General features: G+C 35.3%; 1 protein-coding gene across 9 annotated transcripts in view; it reads right to left on the bottom strand.

The window, feature by feature from the left end:
- Positions 1 to 27870, bottom strand: part of CASK (calcium/calmodulin dependent serine protein kinase) — a 392163-nt gene that overhangs the window by 216256 nt on the left and 148037 nt on the right. For all 9 annotated transcript variants that reach the window (XM_059909976.1, XM_059909981.1, XM_059909979.1 and 6 more), the window contains exon 3: positions 15586 to 15691. In XM_059909976.1, coding sequence (XP_059765959.1) covers positions 15586 to 15691 — 106 coding nt within the window. The remainder of the gene's footprint in view (positions 1 to 15585; positions 15692 to 27870) is intronic.

Here is a 27870-nt window from a genome sequence, read left to right on the forward strand (position 1 = left end):
GGAGCAAAGAGATACCAAGAGATAGCATATAGGGAGCATATCTCAGAACTGAGCTCATGCATAGCATGAGCACTGGATATTGATTGAGGAATAAGGGAGTTTAGTAAAGGATGGAACCAAGAAGTGCCAAAAAATTCTCTTGGGGCCAGTAACCTCACAATGATATGAAATCCACTCTACTTAACAGCATTCTGGTCAAGTCCACAGATATGGACTAAGGCCATAAAAATAAAACAGGATTTATCTACAACTCTGTGTAGATTTATACATGTAAGGTCAGTTTTAGAATGAAATAAGATATTTACTAATTAATATGACTGAGAGATTAGTTCAGTTCTTTGGATTACAGTTTAAAGTCTACAATTCTCATACAATGCTGGTAGGAATGCAAAGTGGTACAACATTTATGGAAGGAATTTGGCATTAACAACAGTATGAAATGATGTATGCATAAGGTTATTAATGTAAAAGAAGAAGACTGGAAATGATCCAAATGTCCATCAATAGGGAACTGGCTTAATAAACAATTCTATATCCATAATGGAGTACTAAGCAGGTATAAATAGGAATGAAGGAGATGTCTACATATTGCTATGGAGAGATTGCTGGCATTTTCATATTGTTAAATTAAAAATTATTAAAGTTTAGAAGAGAGTATATAAGACTGTGTAAGAAGGGGGTGGTACAAAAACATAAATATATACATATTTTCTTATATTTTCAAACAGAAATAGTGAAAAATAAAATTAAAACTAATTTTACAAAATAATTTCCTCTAAGGTGGGAAGTGAATGGGGACAGGGATGCAAGCCAGACCTTTCTGAATGAACCCTATTCATAAGTTTGAATTTCCAATCATGTATATGTTTTTCATAATCTAAAAACAAAATTAAGTCAAGAAGAAATAAGAAGCAATCCCTAAAATTAAATTGATGCAGATATCTGAGTAAGATCAGGAGAGTATATCAGTGCAATACCCTGGTTGTGATATCATACTAGTTTTGCAAAATGTTAATGTTGGGAGAAACTGGGCAACATCTATCCAATACAAGGATCTCTAAACCTAACTCTATGTCAAGCTTGTGGCATAACCACAAAGAGAACAGTTATTTAAGTGACTTGAAAATCCAGTGTTTTGATTGTGCATCCCTACTGGGATACACTCTAAGGATGAAAAGAAGGGCTAAGAAATCCTAATCTGTATTCAGTAGTCTTACTTTTATTATATATTTAAACTAGTAGGAGGAAGCAAGTATGTTAATGTGGCAAGAAACCCCGATTTTCAGTGAAAAGATGTACAAATATAAAATTTTAAAAATTAAGTAAAATTTTACTAAATTATGCTAAATATTATGGTATTATGTTAAGTGAAATAAGTCAGAGAAAGACATGATGTGACTTATATGTGGAATCTAAAAAATAAAACAAAGGAGTGAATATAACAAAAAAGAAACAGACTCACAGATATAAATAGAGAAACAAACTTGCGGTTACCAGTGGGGAGGGGTGGGGGCAAGGGGTAGGGGATTAAGAGGTACAAACTATTATGTTATAAAATAAATAAGCTACAAGGATATATCATACAACACAGGGAATACAGGCAATGTTTTATAATAATTACAAATGGAGTACAACCTTTAAAAGTTCTGAATCGCTATACTGTATACCTGTAACTTACATATTATTTTATATCAACTATACCTCAATTTAAAAAATAATTTAAAAATTAAAAAAACTAAGGAAAAACTGTGTAATTTCCTTCTTGCTTTTGAAAAACTTTATCTTATGGAAAATTTCAAAAGTAGAAAGTGCAGAGTAATGAAGGCTCATATATCCATTACCCTGCTCCAACAATTAACAACTCACTGGCTAATCCTATTTTACCTATACTTCAACCCAGTACCCACTGCTCACCCCTCACCTGATTCTGAAGCAAATCCCAGGCTTTATGCATAAATATTTCAGTACTTATCTCCAAAATGTAGAAACTCTTTTTGTAAAATAACTAAAATTATAAAATCATACACTAAAGACTTTAACAATTCCTTATTATCTAATAAATGTCTCACTAAATAAAAATCCGTAATTGTTACTTTATACTGGAAATAATGGTGTAAACTCATAGTTTCATGTTTGTTTGCTTGTTTAATTATGATCGAAGAAAACTTTTTAGTTTCTAATAACTTTAGATTTACATAAAAATTGCAAAGATGGTACAGAGAGTTCCTGTATACCCCTCACTCAACTTCCCCTAATGTTAACATCTTAGGCAACTACAGTAAACGTGTCAAAACTAAGAGAGTAATACTGGTACACTACTATTAACTCAACTCCAGATTGTATTTGGACTTCACGGTTTGTTGACTAATGTACTTTCTTTGTTCTGAAGTTTTTTTCATTTTTAGATGACTGTTGTGGGTTTTGGGGGAAGGCTACCACAGAGGTGAAGTGCCCTTCTCAGAACACCACCTCAGGGGGCACGTGATATCCACATGACTTATCATCAGTGATGTTAACTTGATTCTTCGGTTAAGAGGGGTCAGCCAGGTTTCTCCACTGTAAGCTTACTATGTTCCCCTTTCTATGCTCTGTTTTTCAAAAGCGGGGTCACTAAGTCCAGTCTACCCTTAAGGTGGGAGGGGATTATCTACATATATTATTTGGAATTCTTCTGTAAGGAAGGTTTGTCTCTTCTTTCCCATTTATTTATTTGTTCAATAATTTCTTTACATTGGTATGGGCTCATATATACTTAATTTATACCTTGGGTTATAGTCTAGTACTATGCTATTTATTTTGTTGCCCAAATTGTTCCAGTTTTGGCCACTGGGAGCTCTTTCAGGTTGGTTCCTGTGACCTTTTCACATGTCCCCATCTTTTTGTTTTTTGAGCACTTCCTTACTTCCAGGCACTATAAAATGCTCCAGGCTTACTTGTATTTTCTCTGCCCCAGTCCTAGAATAATAATTTCTCTAAAGAGCCTCAGTTCCTTCTATTAGAGAATGTATTTAGAAATGAATATGTGGGTGTGGGCTTGCTCATTACTACTGCAGTGTAGCTGCTTCTAAGGCCCTCTCAGTGGCAGAAACGTATGTATGTGTACTAACCCATTCACATGTAGCTATATTTATTTCTGTATCTATCTACCTATATGTACATATGTATATATAAGTACATATGTATATATACATGCAAACACATATCTATACATATGTGTGCATGTACGCATATTAAACTAAATATGTTGTCATTCCACCACCTCCAACTCTAATCCAGCACCACAGGGTTCATTCTAGCCTTCATTCTTGCTTATTTGTAACTTCTTTCTCTGACAGAATTTTAAACTTCTGCATATTTAAAAAAGTCAATATACAAAAAAGTCCAATAATGTAAACAAAATTAAACAGGCAAATTTTGGCAAAATATTTGCAAATACATGAAAAAGGTAAATATCCTTAGTAAATAAAGAATTCATACAAAATGACAAAAAACTGAAGAAAGTGAACAGATGAAAAAGAAATGGGTAAACATACATTTAAAATATTTGACCACACTAGCAACAAAATAAATGCAAATTAAACCAAAATGTCATTCTGACCTATCAAAACATAAACATGAATGCTCTCATCTACCACTGGTTTGAATATAAATTGGTACAATCTTTATGAAGAACAACATGACACTATGTAAAAGGAGTTTTAACTCTATTGGCTAGACTTCTGATTGGTGATGTGTCTCAGTGAAGACAACAGAAAGGTTGGATAAAAAAACTTCCTGAAAGCATCAAAGTACTAACCAAATCGTCAGGAATATTGGCTAAAGAATGGGAACTCAGAGAGGTAAAGCCAAGGATCAGAGTCCTTCTTGTCCTGGGGACATTTGCTTATGCAGCAGATCTCTAAGGGGAAAAAAGTCAGAATTCAGGGTAATATCATAAACTACTCTCCAACGTTGAGCTAGGACCCTAAGAGCTAGCGGTGAACCGGAAGTGATCAGCCCCTTCACATACTTGCAATCTGGCTTTCTCTCTGAATGGCCCTGAAAATCTAAGCCTTGAACCTTCATTAAGATAGTCCCAGACTGCTACTGCTTAAAGGTGCCTAGTAAAAGCAAATTAAAGTTCTCTCTAGAGGAAGAAAGCATCGTTCAATGCCAATAATTTTCAAAATAATTTCTAGCACACAGTCAAAATGAATCAGGCACATAAAGGGGTAAGATATTTTGACCAAGAACCAGCAAAAATGACAGACAATAAAGACAAACAGGGATTTCATATACTGAGATTATCCAACATAGATTACTAAATAATGAAGTTTACTGTGTCCCAGAACATAAAAGCTGAGCTTGAACTTTTTTTGCAAAAAAAGAGAAAAAATATAGATTTTAAAAAGGAAAAACACAAAATTCAGAAAAGAAGGTAGAAAATATAGAGAATACCATAAGGTATGCCTATATCTATACTTAATTGGGTCACAAAGGTGATGAGAGAAAGAAAAAGGCAGAGGCAATATCTGAAGAGATAATGGCTGAGAATATTCCCTAACCATAAATAATATCAATACACTGATTCAAGAGACCTAAAAACCTAAGGCAGGATTAAAACACACACACACATACACACCCCACATCACAGAGAAAACTACAGAAAACAAAAGATGAATAAAACATTTTTTCAATAACCTGAAAAATAAAGACAGACTACCCTCAGAGAAAAGTGACAGACTGCTAGCTGAATTCTTAATATCAATGGAAGCCAGAAGACAGTAGAATGATATCTAATGTAAAGAAAATGCCAGCCTAGAATTCTCTACTCAGTGAATATCCCTCAACACTAAAGGGAATCTAAGGAAATTCTGAAACAAATGGAGTTTGCACCCAGCAGACTGACACAAGGAAAATGAATCCAGATAAAGCCTTAGAGATGCTGAAAGAATAAATAATAACAGAGGAAGGATGTGTGTAGGTAAATCTAAATGAATAAAAATAATAATATAACTTGGAGTGATGTAAATACATGTAACATGCATTTATACACACAAATATAATTTAAATACATGAAAACAATAGCCTATAAGTCAAGGTTGCATTATATGCAATTAATGTGTTCTACAGTGCTTGTACTGTTCAGGAAGACAGTAACGGTATAATATTAGGATTTGATGAATTAGGGAGGCATACTGTAATTTCTGGGGTACACACTCAGCAAAGGGTGCTAAAACTTCCAAATTAATAGAAGAAAAATGAAATGATTAAAAAATATTCAACTGATCCAAATAAATCAGGGAAGGTGAAGAAACATGTAATAGGTGGTATAAATAGAAAGCACATAAGACCACAATGTCAATCAAAATATACTAAAATAAAATTAAATGTAAATGGAATAAATGCTCCAATTAAAAGACAAAGATTGAGAGTCTAGAATAAAAAAAACAACTATATGCCTTTAACAAGAGAGGCATCTAAAACCCAAGGATATGAGAAAGTTGAAATTTAAAAAGGAAATAAATCCTAGAAAATTAAACCCAAAGTAGAAGGATGGAAAGAACAACAAACAGAAATTACTGAAATAGAAAATAAACACACAGTAAAAAGGATTTACAAAGCTAAAAGTCATTGTTTAAAAGACTGATAAAACTGGTAAATATCTGGCAAGGCTGAGACAGAAAAATAAAGGCATAAATTGCTAGTACCAAGAATGAAAAAGATCCTGCAGAGATAGTATGAACCCCTTTATGACAAAATTGTTTAAAGTTTAGATAAAATGCACTCATTCCTAGAAAAATACAATTCACCAAAAGTGACCGAGTAATAACTGGAAAACCTGAATATTCCTATAAATATTTAAGAAACTGAATCAGAAATGAAAACACTCCTTATAAGAAAGTCTGGCCTGGATGGGTTTATAAGTGAGCTCTACCAATCACATAAGAAAAACAACAAACAGAGAATACTCCTCAATTCATTTTATGAGTCTAGCATAATCTAGATATAAAAACCTGATATGGATAGTACAAGAAAATTATAGTATAATATTCCCACAAATATGGATGTAAAAAGTCTAAACAAAATATAAGCAAACCAAATCTAGCAATATATAAAAAGGATTATAAGGATTATACATCATGACCAAGTGTGGTTAACCAAAGAATCAATGAAATTCATTGTATTAACAGAGTAAAGAAGAAAATCATATGATCATTTCAATATACACAGAAAAAAAGCATTTGATAAAATTCACCATCCATTTATGCTTAGCAAACTCTAAGATCAGAAATAAACAAAGATTTGCTATCACCATTATTCTGGATATTTTATCCACTGCAGTAAAGGCTAGAGAAAGAAATAAAATGTAAAAGAATTAGAAAGGAATAAACAAAATCCTCTTCATACACAGATGATATGATCAGGTATGCAGAAAATCCAAACAGTTCTACAGATAAATTATTGGAATTGATGAAGCTTGATGAATAGAAGGAGTATATGTCAATACAAGGAAGGAGGGAAAGAGAGAAAGAGAGAGACTGGTCTACCTTTTTTTTTTGGCTGTGCCATGCAGCATACGGGATCTTAAGTTTCCCGACCAGGGATCAAACCCATGCCCCCTGCATTGGGAGCGTGGAGTCTTAATCACTGGACGGCCAGGGAAGCCCCAGACTGATCTACTTTTAAAAGCAAATACCTAAGAATCTAACAAAAAATGTACACAACTTCTATGGAGAAAAGTATAAAACTTTATTGAAAGACATCAAAGACCTAAATAAATGGGAAGACAGACACCGTGTTCCTAAAGTGGAAGACTCAATAATAAGTCTGTCAATTATTCTCAAGTTGCTATAAAGACTTGATATAATAATTCAAGGCAAAATCCCAACAGTTTTTTAAGTGTGTGTGTAAATTGACAACTTGATTCTAAAATGTATATGGAAAATGCAAAGACAAGTACAGCTCTCAAGACATGTCTGAAGAAGAACAAAGTGGAAGGCCCTGCTCTACCAGTTACCAGGACTTACTGTAAAGCCATAGTAAATAAGACAACAGCACAATGCCAGGCAAACAGGCCAAGGGACCAGAATAGAGCCCAGAACAATCACACCTATACAGATGCCTGATTTATGGCAAAAGTGGTACTGCAGAGCAGTGTTTTCAGTAATTGTGCTGAGACTATTGAATATCCATATGGAAAGAAATGAAACTAGACTGCTACCTCACAGTGTACCCCAAATCAACTCCAGATGGATGATAAAACATAGGAGAATATCTTCATAATCTCAGGGGAGTAAATATTTCTTAAACAAGATACAAAAACACTGGCCATAAAATTAAAAACTGATAAATGAGACTATATTAAAATCACAGACTTCTGTTAATCAAAACATACCATTACAAGAATGAAGAGATAGGTCACTAAATGGCAATTAGGGAAGAATAATCGGGAAAAACTACAAGGAGATTCTACTACACACCAACTGGCAAAAATTCCAACAATGCCAAGTATTAGCAAGGGTGTGTAGCATAGGTAGTAATTAATCATGAGAATAAAAGGAAGGCACTGTGAATAAGGACAAACAACAGTATTTTAAACAGGGGCAGTGACAGGAAAACTAGGACTTGGATCACCTTAGAGAGGCATATACCATTGGTAAAGGGTCAGTTTATACGTCTACTTTAGAAAATAGCTTGGTATTATCTAGGAAAACTGAAGCTGTACATATTCTGAAACCTATTAATTCCACTCCTAGGCCTACACCCTATATGAACGTTTACTTAGGTGCACCAGGATACAGGTACAAGATTGTTTACAACAGTATTGTTCAAAAGGCCAAATCTGGAAACAACCCAAATACATATTAACATTTACATGAATAAATAACTTGTGAATGTTTGTTCACTAACACTATATAGCAACAAAGTGAAGGAGATCAAACTAACCTGGATATTCTCACAGACCAAAAAACGTGTATACTCTATGGTTCCATGTAAGTAAAGATTAAAAAGATAGAAAACACTGAATTACACTATTCAGGGATACCTATTTAGATGGTATAGATATAAAAACATGGAAGTGAAGTCTAGATTAAAGTTAATTCTGAGAGAGGCAGGGGGTTATGATCAGAAAGGGGAATTCGAGGGCTGTTGAGGTGCTGGCAGTTTTTAAATTTCTTGACCTGGGTTGTACGTGGCTGTTTACAATAATTCTTTATATTTGTATAGTTCTGTGTATGCATTTTTCTAAATGTAATACATTCTATTAAAAAAGGTTAAATCTATGTGTGATGTAGGTGTTTGTATGCATTCATACACTAATTCTAATATCCAGTAATTCTATTCCTAAAAACTTATCTTGAGAAAATAGGCAATCAGGGGGTGAGCACAAGTAACTATGTACAAGAATATTATTAATCATAACATTATTTCTAATACAGAAAACAGAAAACAGTGTAAATGTCCAACTTTAGGGAAAATATTAAATATGGCACATGCATATAGTTCAGACATCTTAATGCAGCCATTAAAATGCTGTATCTAAAAAGTATTTAATGGTATAATAAAATGCTTAAAATTATTAAGTTAAACGAATCAGGATACAAAATTGCATATATAAAATGATCTCAATTTAGTGCAACTGTGATCATGAGTATACGCAGAAGGAAATATTCTGAAATGCTCGCTGTGATTACCTTTTGCAAATGGTATTATTTTTGTCATTATAATTTTCCATAATTTCTAAATTTGTACAAAGAATGTATACTACACTAAAGACAACTTATAATTTTCATTTTAAATGAACTACTTCTTTTAAATAACAGAAAGTTAACTGAATTTTCTTCCTATTTTATATGTATATAAATTTATTCAAAATTATTTTAGTGGTTGAAGATGAGCTTTCATATACAAAAAAATTACGAGACTGACAACTTCAAATACATTTCTAAGATAGTAGGAGTCAGAATGCAGTTTGTTTCCTAAAGTATTCAAAGCTTAAAATCTATTCTACACTGTAACATCTCAATCTAGGATTTGTTTTATACAAAAATTGGGACACCTACATTTTTTTCCCAGTAGATATCAAAATGATACAGTAATTACAGTTAAAAGTTTTTTAAAAACCCCAAACTCTGCAATTATCTTTATAGGTAAGTATATTTTGTTTGCAGATCCAGGAGTTTATTAACTCAAACCCTTCTCCTGTTGATCTCTATTTTAGTTTGTGCAGAAAAGAGTTAACTATTTAACTATTTAACCAGGCCTAACTATTATCTCTCAAAAGGCTTGCAAGGCCTGCCTACAAGGTTGGCTCTTGATTGGCATCTGGGAACTTGGAGGGGTTCCTCCCCTCCTAACTGAAAAGAGTGGCTCACTGTGTCTAAACTGCTTGTGCAAACAATATGATTTATCCTGAACACCCGCTTTCTTTCTGGGAGTCTGGAATTTGGTATGCACCAGGCAGAGGGTGCTTACATGACCAGCCCCCGACAAAAACCCTGAGCGCTGAGTCTCTAATGAGCTTCCCTGATAGACAACATCTCACATGTGTTGTCACAAATGCTTGCTGGCAGAAGACCCTTGGAAGCTTGTGCCTCGTTGCCCCTGGACTTCAATTCATGCACGTTCTCCTTTTGCTGATTTTGCTTTATACCCTTTAGCTATTAATAAATCATAGCTGTGAATATGCCTATATGCTGAGTCCTGTGAGTCCTTGTAATGAATCATCAGACCTGGGAATGGTCTTGGGTATCCCTGACACATAGTTCTTAAAACTAAAATGCAACTAAACATTTAGTATAGTGGTAAACCTAAGTCAAGAGAAATGTTTAATTTTAAAAAGTTAATGACACAGAAGTTGTTTTCTTTCAACTAGCATTTATCAAAGGCCTACACAGTCACTCAGCTAGGTCCTTTCTTGTATCTTAGCTTACTGAATTACCGTATCAAGTTTCTAATGTTTACTAGGACCAAACAGTATTTCCCAACCATTTCCTATTACCCAGCACTTAAGTAGGCATTCAATAAATACGTGCTGAATGAATGAATAGCAATTTCTATCATTACACATAAAAACAAAAAATCAAAATAGATAAAACTAGCTATAAAAATATGTATAAATGTTCATATAAATTAAAATGCTATAGTCCAGATTTTTCTTGCTTGATATGAAACAAATATATTTTCTCTTAAGTGGCAAATTTGCTGGTAAGTAGTAATCAGTTCTACATTATCAGTATAAATGAATTTCACAAACATTCCCTTCCCTGAGCATAAACACCAGACTAAAAATAAAATTTAAATAAATAAAGAGCTTTCAGTCTATCTCCTTTGTGAGCTTCAAAAATACAAACTGTTAATATTATTTTAAAAGATACAAACTATTGTTTTCATGTCAGAAATGTTTTAAGACCATATTTAATTACTGTATAGTCTCCCTGTGGTATATGTAATCATTCTATAATAAGGTAATTAAAATTTCTTGGCCAGCCAATTTAGGATTTACAGCTTAATTCAAGTATCAGACACTACTAAACATAAGCCTTGATGTGTGACTTAGAAATAAACATTTAATTTCTGGTGGGGTGCGGGTGTGTGTGTGTGTGTGTGTGTGACATGACACAGCCCTGTCTTTAAAATTGAACCTACATTTTAAATGTTTATTTTTCAAAATAACAGCAAAGTGCTACAGACAAGTCCTAATTTAAGTATAATCCCAAAGCAATAGATATAGTATAAACACATGCAGATTTGTAACAAACTACTGAGTGTGTTGGGAAAAATGACAACATAGTCTCGAAATAGTATTACCCCTACTTTAAAGGTCAATCATCTCTTGACCTCTCACTTCAGGACCCACATTTGTTGAAATTGAATATCTAGGGGGTGGGGCCTGGGTACATGCTGGTTTAACGAGCTCTACTCAGGATTTTCCAATGCTAAATTTTGAAATCTACTGCTCTAATCTTTTCCAGTGCTAAAATTTTGGTTCTGTCTCTGTATTTGAGTATGCTTTAAACTTATAAATCATTTGTATCAACTAGTTCTAAGGATTTGCTAACATGATAAACAACAAGATTGAGCCATATAATTTCATGACTTCAGTTTAGGGAAGAAAAGGGAGAGTTGGTTATAGATAGTCTGTGGCAAAGAAAGATATGGATACCATAATAAGAAACTCACTGATAACCCAAATATATTGTTTGGTCTAGCCTTTTCTCCATCAAAATTATCAGAGCTATTTCCAAGCAGCCAACAAATAGCAAAGTCAACTGACCTTATCTCATTTGCTTTCCATTTCCTGTCTACTCTGTATTGGTGTCATGTCGGAAAACTGTGGAAAGGATCCAGATAACCCATAACCTGAGCAATGAGACCCTGAATACCAGGGGTCATTAGATCTATTTCCAGAAAAATTCTGGTGTAGCCTTGTCTACACTGTAGCTATGTAAGCAATCTCTTACCTAGCCAGTAGGTGGAGACATGCACAAACTTACTGCTTTGCTCTTTGATCTACAGGACTTTAAATCTTACAGTAATGTATGGTTTGGGTTTGTTCATTTGTTTTAAACTGAGGAAATCAAAGGGAATGCAAAAAACAGGGCAAGGACAACTGTCAAGGTAAATTTACAAAAAAGGATGATACAAAAGAACAATTTTATATTTCTATATTGTTTCTAGCCCTTTTGAGAAATAACTATTTTAACTGTGAATTTATAATCTACTTCCAGATTCCTAGAGCTAATAAAACAATTCTAAATTGAGAAATAGGTCCTTTAAAAATTCATGTTTGGGCTTCCCTGGTGGCGCAGTGGTTGAGAATCTGCCTGCCAATGCAGGGGACACGGGTTTGAGCCCTGGTCTGGGAAGATCCCACATGCCGCGGAGCAACTAGGCCCGTGAGCCACAACTACTGAGCCTGCGCGTCTGGAGCCTGTGCTCCGCAACAGGAGCGGCCACAATAGTGAGAGGCCCGCGCACCGCGATGAAGAGTGGCCCCGCCTGCCTCAACTAGAGAAAGCCCTCGCACAGAAACGAAGACCCAACACAGCCAAAAATAAATAAATTAATTAATAAATTAATTTAAAAAAAATTCATGTTCAATCAGGGGAAGCAACATTAACTGACTATGACATGACACTAAGGAGTTATTGTTGATTTTACTAGATATAACAATAGTATTTTATACACACACACACACACACACACACACACACACACAGAGTCCTTATAAATACAAACAGGAGTATTTATAGGTGAAATATTGCTTTAGAAATTGCCAAGAAAAAAAAAAGACAACAGTAAAGGATAGATAGAACAAGAATGGCAAAGTATTGATAACTATTGAAGCTCAGTGACAGGTACACTGAAGTTCATTATACTATTTTCTTTTATTTGAAAATTTCCAAAATAAAAGGTTAAAAACTAGGAAGCCATGTTCTAGTGATTTGGGTTAACAGTGAGATTAGGGGGCTGGTAAATATGCAACTTTAATGAGGTCTTATTCTCCATATATAGCCATCAATGAATTATTCCAATCACAACTGAATCATACAAAATTAGCTATATAAAAAATCCCATATAATTCAACACTGAGAAACTAAAACTAAGCTGTTAAATCCACTGGAAACAATACGTTATCACTGTAGAGCAAGTCACCACCTTATAAGGTGAATTCACACAGTTCTCTCATCTTGTTTTCATAATCTTATAAAGATTTTAAAGTTAAGAGATTATGGCCAAAGTCACATAATTAGTAAAAGTGACAGAGGTGGGATACTAATCCAAGTTTTATGACACCAAGGATCATCTTCTCTCTACTATACTGTCACTTAGACCCCTTTGAAACAGACAGCAAATGTGAAATTTAGGTAAATTTTTAAATTTGGCTTTCTGTGCTCATTACTTTATAGTATATGGCAAAATCTGGTTTTTAGTTTTCTCAGTGAATAAAAATATGGACAGAAACAGATTTCTTGAATAAAGAATAAAATGAAAATAATTATAACATCGTAAAATTGGAAGGGACGTTAGAGGCTCTCTCTAGTCCAAAATTAAAACCTTTTCTCCAGGACCTTTGGATGGATCCAGCTTTAGCTTGAGCATTTCTAGTGAGGAACAGCAGACTCTGTGAGACAGCCGCTACATTCGTGGACAGCCACTTCATTCATACCTGCCACCTGTTGATTCTAGTTACAGCTCCTCACCCTACACTGAATAAACACATAATCCTCTTACACTTGACGATATTTCAAAGAACTAAAGACATCCATTATGATCTGCCATGGGCTTCTGATCTGGGGACTCTTATAGCAGTAAAAGAAAACCAATAGATTCTTGGGTAACTAAAGTCTCCCCAACTTTTCAATAGCTCTTCCATGCCACGTGGTCTTCAAAGTGGGACTTGGGTATCTCTGGGAGTACTCAAAGCCCTTCCAGGGGATACGTGTATTAGGATATTTTTAAGGCATTTAAGCCATATCTACATTTGCCATAATTTGGTCTGTCTGAAAACAAGTCTGTGGTCTGCTGAGTTCTCTTCTGTATCTCCACTCAAAGGAACCCATCTCAAAAGACAAACCACTCACCCATCCTGAAAAGCCTGCCTAGTTTCAAGAAGACAATGGGGGAATGCAAAGCTACTGAGGGAGGGAGCCATCTGTGAGAGCAAAACAGCTTTGAGAAGGAAGCGAAGAGCCACCTTATTTCATGCAGACAATATATTCACGGCAAAACCTTATCTAGTTTAGAATTAGAAATCAATAGTAAGATGATTGTCACAGTGATGTCTATTAACACTTTAATTTTATTTGAAAAATGAAGTCAGATTTTTTTCTGACAGAAAGCAAGTCTGATTTGGCTGACTAGTTTGACAATGATGACTAGCTTTGCAATTTAGGTCACATAGCAGACATTTTCCATAAATTGAATGAGATAAAGGTACAGCTCGAGATTTTTGAAGAAAATATATTTTTAAAAATATACAAAACACTAAAAATTACATCCTTACAATAAAAGTTTGTATATATCAACTGAAAGATATTTGTAGAGGTACACAGTTTTCAAACATCTTTTAGCAGGATTGCTGACAAAGATTTTGAAGGTCGTGACTCTATGACAGAATTTCTAGGCTCTTTCCCACTCTGGCTATCCCCTTCTGGAAGCATGCCAGTGTCCTGCTTATTAGGAACACTCCAGGGAGAATGAGCAATACACAACACACTGGGCCTATGGCTTGGTTCTGAATACCATACACTTCTAATTAAGGTATCTGAAGGTTCCATTCAAGGCTTTTAAAGCTGTTGCAACAACTAACTAAATTGTTTACATCTTTTTCACATAAGCAGTTACAATTAAGTTCATAGTGATCTTGCACTTATATATGTGAATGAATGAGTTTACATTAACTGGTCTTAAATTTCACCTTCTTTGTTTCAGCTCCTTTGCTACAAACTTGTAAAATATTTTAAAATTTGGTCTAGATATTCAATGTATTAAGCTAGCCCTCTGTAGGGGGCAGCTTCTAACAAGGCTCCCAGTGATCACCACCTCCAGGTCTTCACATCCTTGTGTAATCCCTTCCCCTTGTGTGTGGACTGGATCTAGTGACTTATTTCTAACTAACAGAATATGGCAGAAGTGATGGTGTGTGATTTCAGAGATTAGGTTACAAGACTGACTTCTGTCTTGTTCCTACTCTTGTGCTCTTGCTTGCTGGCCCTGATGAAGCCAGCTGCCATGGAGCTGCTCTACAGAGAAGCCCAGTGACAAGGAACCTAGGGAGGTCTTGGGCCAACAGCACATGAGGAACTAAGGCCCTCAGTCTGATAGTGTGCTTCCAACAACCATGTGAGTGAGCTTGGAAGCAGATCCATCCCCAGCGGAGCCTTAAAATGACTTCAGCCCTGGCCAACGCCTTGATTACCACCTTGTGAGAGACCCTAATCAAAGTCACTGATTACAATTTTGAACAGAATAGTATGCCATCCCATAAGGCTTTATACAATCTCTTTGGACACAATCATCCAACCAGCTATGAAACTACCCAATTATACTATCCTTAGCTCACATTCCTCTACCTTATTGACAAAAATTTTGTGAGAAACATGTCGAGTGGCTTACTAAAATCAAGATATATGGTTGTCTACAGAATTTCCTTCATATGCCAATATGGTGATTATATCAAAAGAGGAAGTTAAGTCTGTTATCACTTGTTTTTAGTTGCTAGAGAGGCTGGCTACATGGAGGCCTCTACTCCCATCCCAATCCTTTTCACTAAGACTCCTGTAGTTAGAATTTTATATTTTGGGACCTCCTATTCCTCTGAACTCTATTTCCTCTTCTCTGAAGTAGACCAAAACTGTGAGGGTAACTGAATATGCCCAACTTTTGCTTCCTTAGCCATTGGGAACCTTAAGATGAGATATTCCTTTTATTCTTTTTACTTTAGGTCTTTCTAAACAGATGAGTTCACAAGTATTTTTAAATTTTAAGAGAAAAGCATCAGCATTATCTAAGATCAACACTGCTTAAAACTTTAACCCTAAAACAAACAAACAAAAAAACACTTCAGCCCCTTGGGAAAAGAGAATGTACACTCACAATTCAAAAACCATGTAAAGCATTCCATCTGAGCTATATGTCTCCAATAACTCTACAATGTGGGGATGTTTCAGCATATGACAGATACTGGCTTCCCGCTTTAGATCTGCAAAACAAACACATAACATTTTGTTAGGTAGGATCAAAAGACAATCAGAGTGAATGATGAATGAATGGATGTGATCTATGGTAACATGAAGACTTCTCTAACTATAGAGATGAAATCCCCCATTCAAGCTAAGCTTAACTTTTTGCCCTTTAAAATCTTTGACAATATAACTTGTTCGTATCTCTTGCCAGCTTAAATCTATATACATTACAGAGTCAGCTCTTATTAATAAGAAATGTAAATAGCACAAATACTTTCCTCAAACTCTTGTAAACAGGTTTCAAAATTTATAACTCTTTCTTGATCAGCTAATAAGTAACTCAATTTGCTGTCTTGAATTTTACTTCTTTTTCTTAATTTTCCCTAAATTGCCTAAGAATATGATGTTTATTCTTTAGCCTAAAATCTAGCATTTACAGACACACATCAGGGAAGTTACATGGAATAGGGGGCAAAAAAATAGTATGGTTAAACAGAAAAGGCACTACTCCCAACGTCAAAGTCGGAATTTTTTTTACATCATCTATAAAATGTGCTGGATAATTCAGGACACTACCCACAGTGTTATTTTCAAGAACAAATTCAGATAATGTAGGTAAGACTACTGTGTAGGTTACACAATACTATTTGGAAAATAAAAGTGTTAATATCCTCATTGTCATGCTCATCACCATTATCATCATCATCATCATCACCATCACACAAAAATAGTTTAGGCATAGGTATCACTTGCCATGTCTACATGGAACGAGATAATTAAAGCCTTCCTGTGTTAACAGTGCTGGAGTTTTACCTGCTCGACAATGAATAAAATCCAATGAGACATTTTTATATTTGGAAGTAGAAGGGAGACAGGTAAAGAAGGAAGGTTAAGGATATATTGCACAAAGCAGAAGAGATAACATTATCTCCTCTCTGATTTGCTAATCCAACTTAGTCTTGTCAACAAGAGCAATGGCTGCAGAAGGAACCTTAGAAAATTTACACAAGGTATAGGTGAGGAAAAGAAGTCAGTAAATATGACAAAAGAGAAGCCACCAGAAAAGGAAGAATCAATAATACAATATTAAGAAAGTCAAGGAAATAAGGAGAATTAAGGCATAAGTAGTTGGAGAAGGCTGAGAAAAGGCTGTAAGATTCAACCAGAAAAGACCATAAATGTTCTAAGATCAAATTCTGTGGAGAGGTCAGGTTCAAAGTCAGGATGCAGACAACAATTATATAATAAATTTAGATTTATTGTATCTCTCACTGGTCTAAGTACTTAATATGGTCATTGTCATTTAATGTCCCAACAAGCCTGTGAGGTAGGTATTTTACAGATGAGGAAACTGAGACTTTGAAACTTGTTCAAGATCACATAGCTATTACAAGGGGTAGGTTTTGAGCCCTGGCCTGTCTAACTCCAAAGTCAGTCCTTCCACGATGCCATGGTGTGTTTAGACATGATCCTGGTAATAAGAAAGGAATAGCAGGGTCAAAGAAGGTTTGATTTGTTTGTCTGTTTTTGCAGTTGTTTCAAAGGGAACACTGTGTGTTTGTAAGTGGCAGTGATGAAAATCCCATAGGATCTGGAGTCGGAAAACTTGGTGCCAGTCCAGCCCCTGTCACTACTACTTGCCAGCTGACTGCTAACCTCTACAAAATGCCTTCCTTATGGCAAATGAAATGGGGGACGTGATAGGTCATGCAGGACCTACACAGTCTACAACTTCAGAGGGCAGCGGCAAGATTCAAATGAGAGAATGGATGTGAAAGGACTGTGTTGAGTGCAGCACTGTGGGGCTGAGGGGGTTAAGGTGGCTCAGTGTTCATTGTGAAGGAAGAAATGAGAGACGCATGAAACATGGTCTCCACCTCCAGGAGAGGAGAGGTGTGAATAGGTGTGGCTTTTGCGCTGGGAAGTCATAACTATGGGGAAGGCTTTTGACAAGTGCGCTGGAGGACCAGGCTGAAAAGCCAGACGACATAACTCAGATGCCTGCACAGTTTTTTCTCTCCCTTTAAGATTGTTCTGCCTTCTGATTCTATGAAAAGCTTAGGAGTTTTAGTACTCATTTTAATGTTTATCTCCAGCTTCTCGTTTTACTGGAAGTCACCCTTTTCATATCTTCTGTTTTCACCTTAGTTTCTCTCTTTCCATTCCTTCCTATTCTGCTAAATGCCTGATTTTAATTCAGTGCTCTGACACTGGAGTCAAGAAGTAAATAGAGATTTAGTGTTTGCCACAACGAAAACTGGTCTTTTCTTCTCTTTTCAGTTTATTTTAAATTTTGCCCCTTTCATGTAGCTACAGTGTGTTTCAACCCGCATATTCACCATTTGTCATGTGCCACATTTGTCATACTGAAAAATCATAAGTAGAAACGGATGTTCTAAAGATCCCTCTCTTTGACACGCACATGTCTACTTGGTATATAGCTGAACATGCTCCTGGTCTAGTCTCTTATCATTTTACCCACGCTCAAAATGAAGGAAGGATTGCTGGGGACCCTGCCTTCAAAGATTAAAACAATTTAAATATCACCAGATCTGACATTTCAGGGACTAAAATCTGAACACTGATTGAATAGCACAAAACTAACAACATAAAAATGTATTTGAACTTATAAGGGCAATGATGCAAAAGATGGCCTACATCTAGGATAGCTGTGGCACCATTTTCCATAATTCAAGTATCAATTATATGGGTGTATTAAATAGCACAAATAGAAAATCACAGTTTACAAAACATGAATGCACCATATATGCATTCAAACTATAGATTCCAAGAATGTTAAGCTCAAAATGTTTGTTTTAGATGTGAATGTGAATTAAAAATGTATGTATTAACTGCTATTAACTTCTTGCTGATATAGCAAACTAAAAACGTATTTTCCTACAAATCATCTCATGAAGCAGACTAGGAAGGAATTCGAAAGTAGGTGATAATATAATAATATGATTTGAAATTGTGATTATCCGGCTGCTTATAGATACTAGCTCAGAACATTCCTATGAGTCACCTGACCCACAGTTACCATGGCTGTTTTGAAGTTCTACTTTATCTATAGTGACTGGTAACTCCTCCACTCTTCCTTGTACTTTTTCATTTTGTAATTTTGCAGGGAAATTTTTAAAGATTTACAAAATAATCTACTTCTATGTTTAGTGCCCCTATATTTAACTATGTGCCTATATTTCATCAATTTATTTTCTTTTAAAAGGGGCACTAGTAATATGGAAAGTAATATTTGATCTTCTGATCAAAATTGGAGAAACACACTTCAGTTGAATCAACACACTATATGGCATGAGAACTACTACTCCTACCAGTTTCCTAAGAAGTTCGAGCTGTCCAACAACAGTAGAACAACTATGTCCTCCAGGGTCTACCCTTCAGTCTGCCCCTCAAATGAGGGAGAGTTAGGAAAGCTGTTTCAGACGGTCTGTTTTAAAAAGAATTTTCCTGAAAAGTATTTATTATTCATTTTACTATTAGTTGTTCTTGGAATAGGAGAATTTTTCATGCTACCTTTTAAAAGTCAGATGCCACTTTCAGAGTGCCACGATTCTGTAGCAAGCTAATTTGACCATGGGGTCAAAAATAAGTTGGGTATTTACAAATGTGACTGAGGAAAGGAATGCTTTCTGACATTCTTAGCATTGGAGCAACAATCTCATCCTTAATATCTGAGCTTTAAAGGTCAAATTTAAGAGTCAGCTTTCACAGAATCATTCAGTAAGGATTTAGTTCAGCATCATCCAACAGAAATATAATGCAAACCACATATACAATTAAAATTTTTTCAGTAGCCACATTAGAAAGTAAAAAGAAACAGGTGAAATTTATTTTAACATATTTTATGCAATCCAATATATCCAAAGTATTATTATTTCAACATATAGTCACATTAAAAAGCATTAATGAAATATGTTACATTCTCTTTTTGTACTAAGTCTTTGAGCTCCAGTGTGTTTTATACTTATAGCACATCTCAGTTGGGAGCAGTTGTATTTCAAGTGCTCAGTAGCCACATGTGGCTACTGGCTACCAAATTAGAATGGTGCAGCTCTGGATAAATTGACTTGCTTTAATTATTATCCTCTTAATTGTGAGTTCTTCTGTGTTTCTTATACAACTATCTGTAAAGTCATTCAGTCATTCCAAAAAGAATCTAAACAGATTTTTTAAACCATTTTTTAAAAAAGTGAAGTATAGTTAATTTACAGTGTTGTGTTAGTCTCAGGTGTACAGCAAAAGTGATTCAGTTATAAATATATACATATATATATTCTCTTTCAGATTCTTTTCCATTATAGGTTATTAGAAGATATTGAATATAGTTCCCTGTGCTAAACAGTAGGTCCTTGTTATTTATCTATTTTATATATAGTAGTGTGTACATGTTAATCCCAAACTCCTAATTTATCTCTTCCCCCCGTACCCGCTGTTACCCCCTCTGGTAACCATAAGTTTGTTTTCTATGTCTGTAAGTCTATTTCCAAACAGATGTGTTTTTAAAAAGCACTTCCATAGAAGTAAACTCTACAGCTTTTAATAACCCAAATCCATCACTTAATAACTAAATCTGGAATTTCTTCACTATTGTTAATCTAAATCCTTTACTTGTTTGGTAGTTTTTAATCGTTTTATCTTGCTTAATCTACCAAACACAAAAAGGGTAGTCAACATCCACTGTATAGCAGCCCTCTGGACCCTTCAAAATTTATTGAATGACCTTAGACTATGCAGCACAATATCTGGGATTTTAAGTGTCCCTCTGTAAGTCCTCATTTAAAATAATTATAATAACCCTGTAAGTATATCTAGTTTCACTTTACAAAGGAAGAAACTGAGGCCCTGGGTTCAGTGAGATACATAAGCAGTTGAGATCACACAAGTAGTAAGTAGAGGAAGCAGAGCTAATAACTGAAGTCCAGTGCTCTCTACATGATACCACAATGGCTCCTGGGGCTATAGTTTTTATATGTGCCCTTAAGATCCAACCATATAACAGTGTTAATGTGGTAACACTGACTTGGGTGACAAGCTATCAAGACTGCTACAGAACCAGCATATTTCAGTTGCACTGTCACCAGTGATAATCAGAAATTAGACACTGATTTTTTTTACTAATAAACATATACGTATTCTCACTTGTTTCCAAAGAACTTCCACTTTCTGTTAGAAACTCAATAGTTAAAATGCACTAAGAGCTGACCCAGGCTCCAAATGCACATAAAGAATGTTCCAATCTAGTCATAAAATAATTAGGACAAGTATTAACGTGTTCATCTGAATCAATATTAATAACAAAATAGCTAAATGAAAGTCATTATTGATTCAACATTTTTTCCTTGGTGTGCTGAAATTAATGACCATGTGATATTTTAAGAAAGGGATCCAAGCAGAACCTTGGAAGGATTATAGCAGCCAAGTCAAATTCTGCTGCTGAGCTCAACCTTTATCTAACAACCAGTTTGAAGACTAAAGATCCCAGCTGCCTTTGGCAATAATACAGGTCAGGTTGGCTTTAATGAGGCCATCTTCCTATAAATCAAGAAAGTTGACCTTCTCAACTAGTGGATGACCAGAGGCCCACACAGGGCACCACACCAATCTGGATTAATGGGAAAGTCATTATTTCTTTGATCTTTTACACATTTTACTAGCACATTTTATTATCTTTTTTCATATACAAACAGAAATCCAAGCAGCTTCTAATTTCTTTGAATTCTTGTCCATTTAATACAATCTTATGGCCTAAAATCTCATCTGTCAGGTGGATAAAGAAAAGAAGGAGCATACCATTAATTGAGGATGTTTGACTGATGTAAATTGTTCTTAAATAGGCAAATATATTAGTTACAAATCAATCTTGACTACATTAAGCATTTACAAATTAATGGGGTTTTGGTAATATATTTCCCAAAGAATTTACAGTTCTCATAAGTGTAATAAATTTATTAAAGCAGCCTGCCCAGTTGAATACCAAATTTAAACTAAATTCAACACTATATTTGATGTACTGTCAACAACTATCAGCAGGAAATTATAATAAAGCCAACTGCTGTAAGGACTACTTGTCTTCCTTCTCACTCTTCATTAGGATGAGTTTGGTAAATAATTATCTAAAGTGTCATTTATTTCCTAGGGACTTACATTTAAAACAACTCCAGGTCATTCTTAATCAATATTGAAGTACTATAATACATTTAGCTTATTAATTAGATATTAATAAAGATTACAGGTGACCAATTCAATGATCTTTATAATATTTATCTTCTGAGGTGTTAAAATGTCCTGAAATAAGAACATGTGCTTCAAAACTATCTTACATAAGAGCCAACATTAGGTTAAAATAAAACCAGATTATTTGTCTCTTACAAGATATAACTCTGAGTCATCTATTCAAGGAGTTACTCAACCATGAATTTGGTGAGAATCTGTTCTGAACTCAACTAATAAAAATAGAAAGATGTTAATTACATGGATAAAGGAAAAAGGCAGAGATGACTGAAATCCAAACCACATAAAGTTCCAGCATTAGAGTTTTTCTCAAATATATGAAGGACCATTATTAACATCATATTTTGCACATGATAAAAGTAGAAATACAATGTTCTAAACACCTCTAGAAGGTACAATTCCTGGGTTGCTGTTCATTTTGGGAAATGTAAACCAAAAGAGTTTTACAAAAAGGGAGAAAGATGGGGGCATTTTACTCTTATAAAACCCAGACAACTATTTCAAAATGGTACTCCTAACTTTAAAAAAGAAAATTGGAGATATATCAGTTTATACCTCAATTACTTTTCAATATTAAAGTCTTAAAAAAAAAGTATATGTTCGGAGCTGAAGGAACTTTGTGGGATGATAGAAGGTATATATTTAAACTCACTGTGGCACATTCACAGAAAGAGAGACAAGATGAAAAGGCAGAGGGCTTTGTACCAGATGAAGGAACACGATAACCCCCCCCCCAAAAAACAACTAAATGAAATGGAGATAGGCAACCTTCCAGAAAAACAATTCAGAATAATGATAGTGAAGATGATCCAGGACCTCAGAAAAAGAATGGAGGCAAAGATTGAGAAGATGCAAGAAATGTTTAACAAAGACCTAGAAGAATTAAAGAACAAACATTTAGAAGAATTAAAGAACAAACAAACAGAGATGAACAATACAATAACTGAAATGACAAATACACTAGAAGGAATCAATAGCAGAATAACTGAGGCAGAAGAACAGATAAGTAACCTGAAGACAGAATGGTGGAATTCACTGCTGCGGAACACAATAAAGAAAAAGAATGAAAAGAAATGAAGACAGCCTAAGAGACCTCTGGGACAACATTAAACACAACAACATTTGCATTATAGGGGTCCCAGAAGGAGAAGAGAGAGAGAAAGGACCCGAGAAAATATTTCAAGAGATTATAGTCAAAAACTTCCCTAACATGGGAAAGGAAACAGCCACCCAAGTCCAGGAAGCGCAGAGAGTCCCAGGCAGGGTAAACCCAAGGAAAAACACACCGAGACACATAGTAATCAAACTGACAAAAATTAAAGACATAGAAAAATTATTGAAAGCAACAAGGGAAAAACAACAAATAACATACAAGGGAACTCCCATAAGGTCAACAGATGATTTCTCAGCAGAAACTCTACAAGCCAGAAGGGAGTGGCATGACATATTTAAAGTGATAAAAGGGAAGAACCTACAACCAAGATTACTCTCCCCAGCAAGGATCTGATTCAGATTCGATGGAGAAATCAAAAGCTTTACAGACAAGCAAAAGCTAAGAGAATTCAGCACCACCAAACCAGCTCTACAATAAATGCTAAAGGAACTTCTCTAAGTGGGAAACACAAGAGAAGAAAAGGACGTATAAAATTAAACCCATTACAATAAAGAAAATGGTCATAGGAACGTACATATCGATAATTACCTTAAACGTGAATGGATTAAATGCTCCAACCAAAAGACAAAGGCTCACTGAATGGATACAAAAACAAGACCCATATATATGCTGTCTACAAGAGACCCACTTCAGACCTAGGGACACATACAGACTGAAAGTGAGGGGATGGAAAAAGATATTCCATGCAAATGGAAATCAAAAGAAAGCTAGAATAGCAATACTCATATCAGATAAAATAGACTTTAAAATAAAGAATGTTACAAGACACAAGGAAGGACACTACGTAATGAGCAAGGGATCAATCAAAGAAGAAGATATAACAATTATAAATATATATGCACCAAACATAGGAATACCTCAATACATAAGGCAACTGCTAACAGCTATAAAAGAGGAAAACGACAGTAACACAGTAATAGTGGGGGACTTTAACACCTCACTTACACCAATGGACAGATCATCCAAAAAGAAAATTAATAAGGAAACACAAACCTTAAATGACACAATAGACCAGAGAGATTTAACTGATATTTATAGGACATTCTATCCAAAAACAGCAGATTACACTTTCTTCTCAAGTGCGCAGGGAATATTCTCCAGGACAGATCACACCATGGGTCACAAATCAAGCCTCAGTAAATTTAAGAAAATTGAAATTGTATCAAGCATCTTTTCTGACCACAATACTATGAGATTAAAAATGAATTACAGGGGAAAAACCGTAAAAAACAGAAACACATGGAGGCTACACAATATATTACTAAATAACCAAGAGATCACTGAAGAAATCAAAGGGGAAATCAAAAAATACCTAGAGACAAATGACAATGAAAACATGACAACCCAAAACCTATGGGATGCAGCAAAAGCAGTTCTAAGAGGGAAGTTTATAGCCATACAAGCCTACCTCAGGAAACAAGAAAAATCTCAAATAAACAATCTAACCTTACACCTAAAGGAACTGGAGAAAGAAGAACAAACAAAACCCAAAGTTAGCAGAAGGAGAGAAATCATAAAGATCAGAGCAGAAATAAATGAAATAGAAACAAAGAAAACAAGAGCAAACATCAATAAAACTAAAAGCTGGTTCTTTGAGAAGATAAATAAAATAGATAAACCTTTAGCCAGACTCATCTAGAAAAAGAGTGAGAGGAGTCAAATCAGTAAAATTAGAAATGAAAAAGGAGAAGTTACAACAGACACCACAGAAATACAAAGCATCCTAAGAGACTACTACAAGCAAATCTATGCCAATAAAATGGACAACCTGGAAGAAATGGACAAAGTCTTGAAAGGTATAAACTTCCAAGACTGAACCAGGAAGAAAGAGAAAATATGAACACACCAATCACAAGTAATGAAATTGAAACTGTGATTTAAAATCTTCCAACAAACAAAAGGCCAGGACCAGATGGCTTCACAGGTGAATTCTATTATTTAGAGAAGAGCTAACACCCGTCCTTCTCAAACTCTTCCAAAAAATTGTAGAGGAAGGAACACTCCCAAACTCATTCTGTGAGGTCACCATCACCCTGACACCAAAACCAGACAAAGATACTACAAAAAAAGAAAATTACAGACCAATATGACTGATGAATACAGATGCAAAAATCCTCAACAAAATACTAGCAAACAGGGCTTCCCTGGTGGTGCAGTGGTTGAGAATCTGCCTGCCAATGCAGGGGACACGGGTTCGAGCCCTGGTCTGGGAAAATCCCACATGCCGCGGAGCGACTAGGCCCGTGAGCCACAGTTGCTGAGCCTGCACGTCTGGAGCCAGTGCTCCGCAACAAGAGAGGCTGCGATAGTGAGAGGCCCGGGCACCGCGATGAAGAGTGGCCCCCACTTGCCGCAACTAGAGAAAGCCCTCGCACAGAAACGAAGACCCAACACAGCCATAAGTAAATAAATAAATAAATAAATAAAATTTAAAAAAAATACTAGCAAACAAAATCCAACAACACATTAAAAGGATCATACACCATTATCAAGTGGGAGTTATCCCAGGGATGCAAGGATTCTTCAATATACGCAAATCAATCAATGTGATACACCATATTAACAAACTGAAGAATAAAAACCAAATGATCATCTCAATAGATGCAGAAAAAGTTTTCAACAAAATTCAACACCCATTTATGATAAAAACTCTTCATAAAGTGGGCACAGAGGGAACCTACCTCAACATAATAAAGGCCATATATGGCAAACCCACAGCAAACATCATTCTCAATGGTGAAAAACTGAAAGCATTTCCTCTAAGATCAGGAACAAGACAAGGATGTCCACTGTCACCACTATTATTCAGCATAGTTTTGGAAGTCCCAGCCACGGCAATCAGAGAAGAAAAAGAAATAAAAGGAATACAAATTGGAAGAGAAGAAGTAAAACTGTCACTGTTTGCAGATGACATGATACTATACATAGAGAATCCTAAAGATGCCATCAGAATACTAGAGCTCATCAATGAATTTGGTAGAGTTGCAGGATACAAAATTAATGCACAGAAATCTCTTGCATTCTTATACACTAATGATGAAAAATCTGAAAGAGAGATTAAGGAAACACTCTCATTAACCACTGCAACAAACAGAATAAAATACCTAGGAATAAGCCTACCTAGGGAGACAAAAGACCTGTATGCAGAAAACTATAAGCCACTGATGAAAGAAATCAAAGATGACACAAACAGACGGAGAGATATACCATGTTCTTGGATTGGAAGAATCAATATCGTGAAAATGACTATACTACCCAAAGCAATCTACAGATTCAATGAAATCCCTATCAAATTATCAATGGCATTTTTTACAGAACTAGAACAAAAAATCTTAAAATTTATATGGAGACACAAAAGACCCCGAATAGCCAAAGCAGCCTTGAGGGAAAAAAACGGAGCTGGAGGAATCAGACTCCCTGACTTCAGACTATACTACAAAGCTACAGTCATCAAGACAGTATGGTACTGGCACAAAAACAGAAATATAGATCAATGGAACAGGACAGAAAGCCCAGAGATAAACCCACGCACCTATGGTCAACTAATCTATGACAAAGGAGGCAAGGATATACAATGGAGAAAAGATAGTCTCTTCAGTACGTGGTGCTGGGAAAACTGGACAGCTACATGTAAAAGAATGAAATTAGAACACTCCTTAACACCACACACAAAAATAAACTCAAAATGGATTAGAGGCCTAAATGTAAGACTGGACACTGTAAAACTCTTAGAGGAAAACATAGGAAAAACACTCTTTGACATAAACCACAGCAAGATCTTTTTTGATCCACGTCCTAGAGTAATGGAAATAAAAACAAAAATAAACAAATGGGACCTAATGAAACTTAACAGCTTTTGCAAAGCAAAGGAAACTACAAACAAGACGAAAAGACAACCCTCAGAATGGGAGGGAATATTTGCAAATGAATCAACAAAGGATTAATCTCCAAAATATATAAACAGCTCATGCAGCTCAATATTAAAAAAACAAACAACCCAATCAAAAAATGGGCAGAAGACCTAAATAGACATTTCTCCAAAGAAGACATACAGACGGCCAAGAAGCACATGAAAAGCTGCTCAACATCACTAATTATTAGAGAAATGCAAATCAAAACTACAATGAGATATCACCTCACACTAGTTAGAATGGGCATCATCAGAAAATCTACAAACAACAAATGCTGGAGAGGGTGTGGAGAAAAGGGAACCCTCTTGCACTGTTGGTGGGAATGTAAATGGATACAGCCACTATGGAGAACAGTATGGAGGTTCCTTAAAAAACTAAAAATAGAATTACCATATGACCCAGCAATTCCACTACTGGGCATATACCCAGAGAAAACCATAATTCAAAAAGACATATGCACCCCAATGTTCATTGCAGCACTATTTACAATAGCCAGGTCATGGAAGCAACCTGAATGCCCATCGACAGACGAATGGATCAAGAAGAAGTGGTACATATATACAATGGAATATTACTCAGCCATAAAAAGGAACGAAATTGGGTCATTTGTTGAGACGTGGATGGATCTAGAGACTGTCATACAGAGTGAAGTAAGTCAGAAAGAGAAAAACAAATATTGCATTTTAATGCATATATGTAGCACCTAGAAAAATGGTACAGATGAACCGGTTTGCAGGGCAGAAATTGAGACACAGATGTAGAGAACAAACGTATGGACACCAAGGGGGGTAAGTGGCGGGGGAGGGGTGGTGGTGGTGGAATGAATTGGGAGATTGGGATTGACATATAAACACTAATA

This window comes from Balaenoptera ricei, chromosome X (genome assembly GCF_028023285.1).
Source record: "Balaenoptera ricei isolate mBalRic1 chromosome X, mBalRic1.hap2, whole genome shotgun sequence".
Classification (NCBI taxonomy): Eukaryota; Metazoa; Chordata; class Mammalia; order Artiodactyla; family Balaenopteridae; genus Balaenoptera; species Balaenoptera ricei.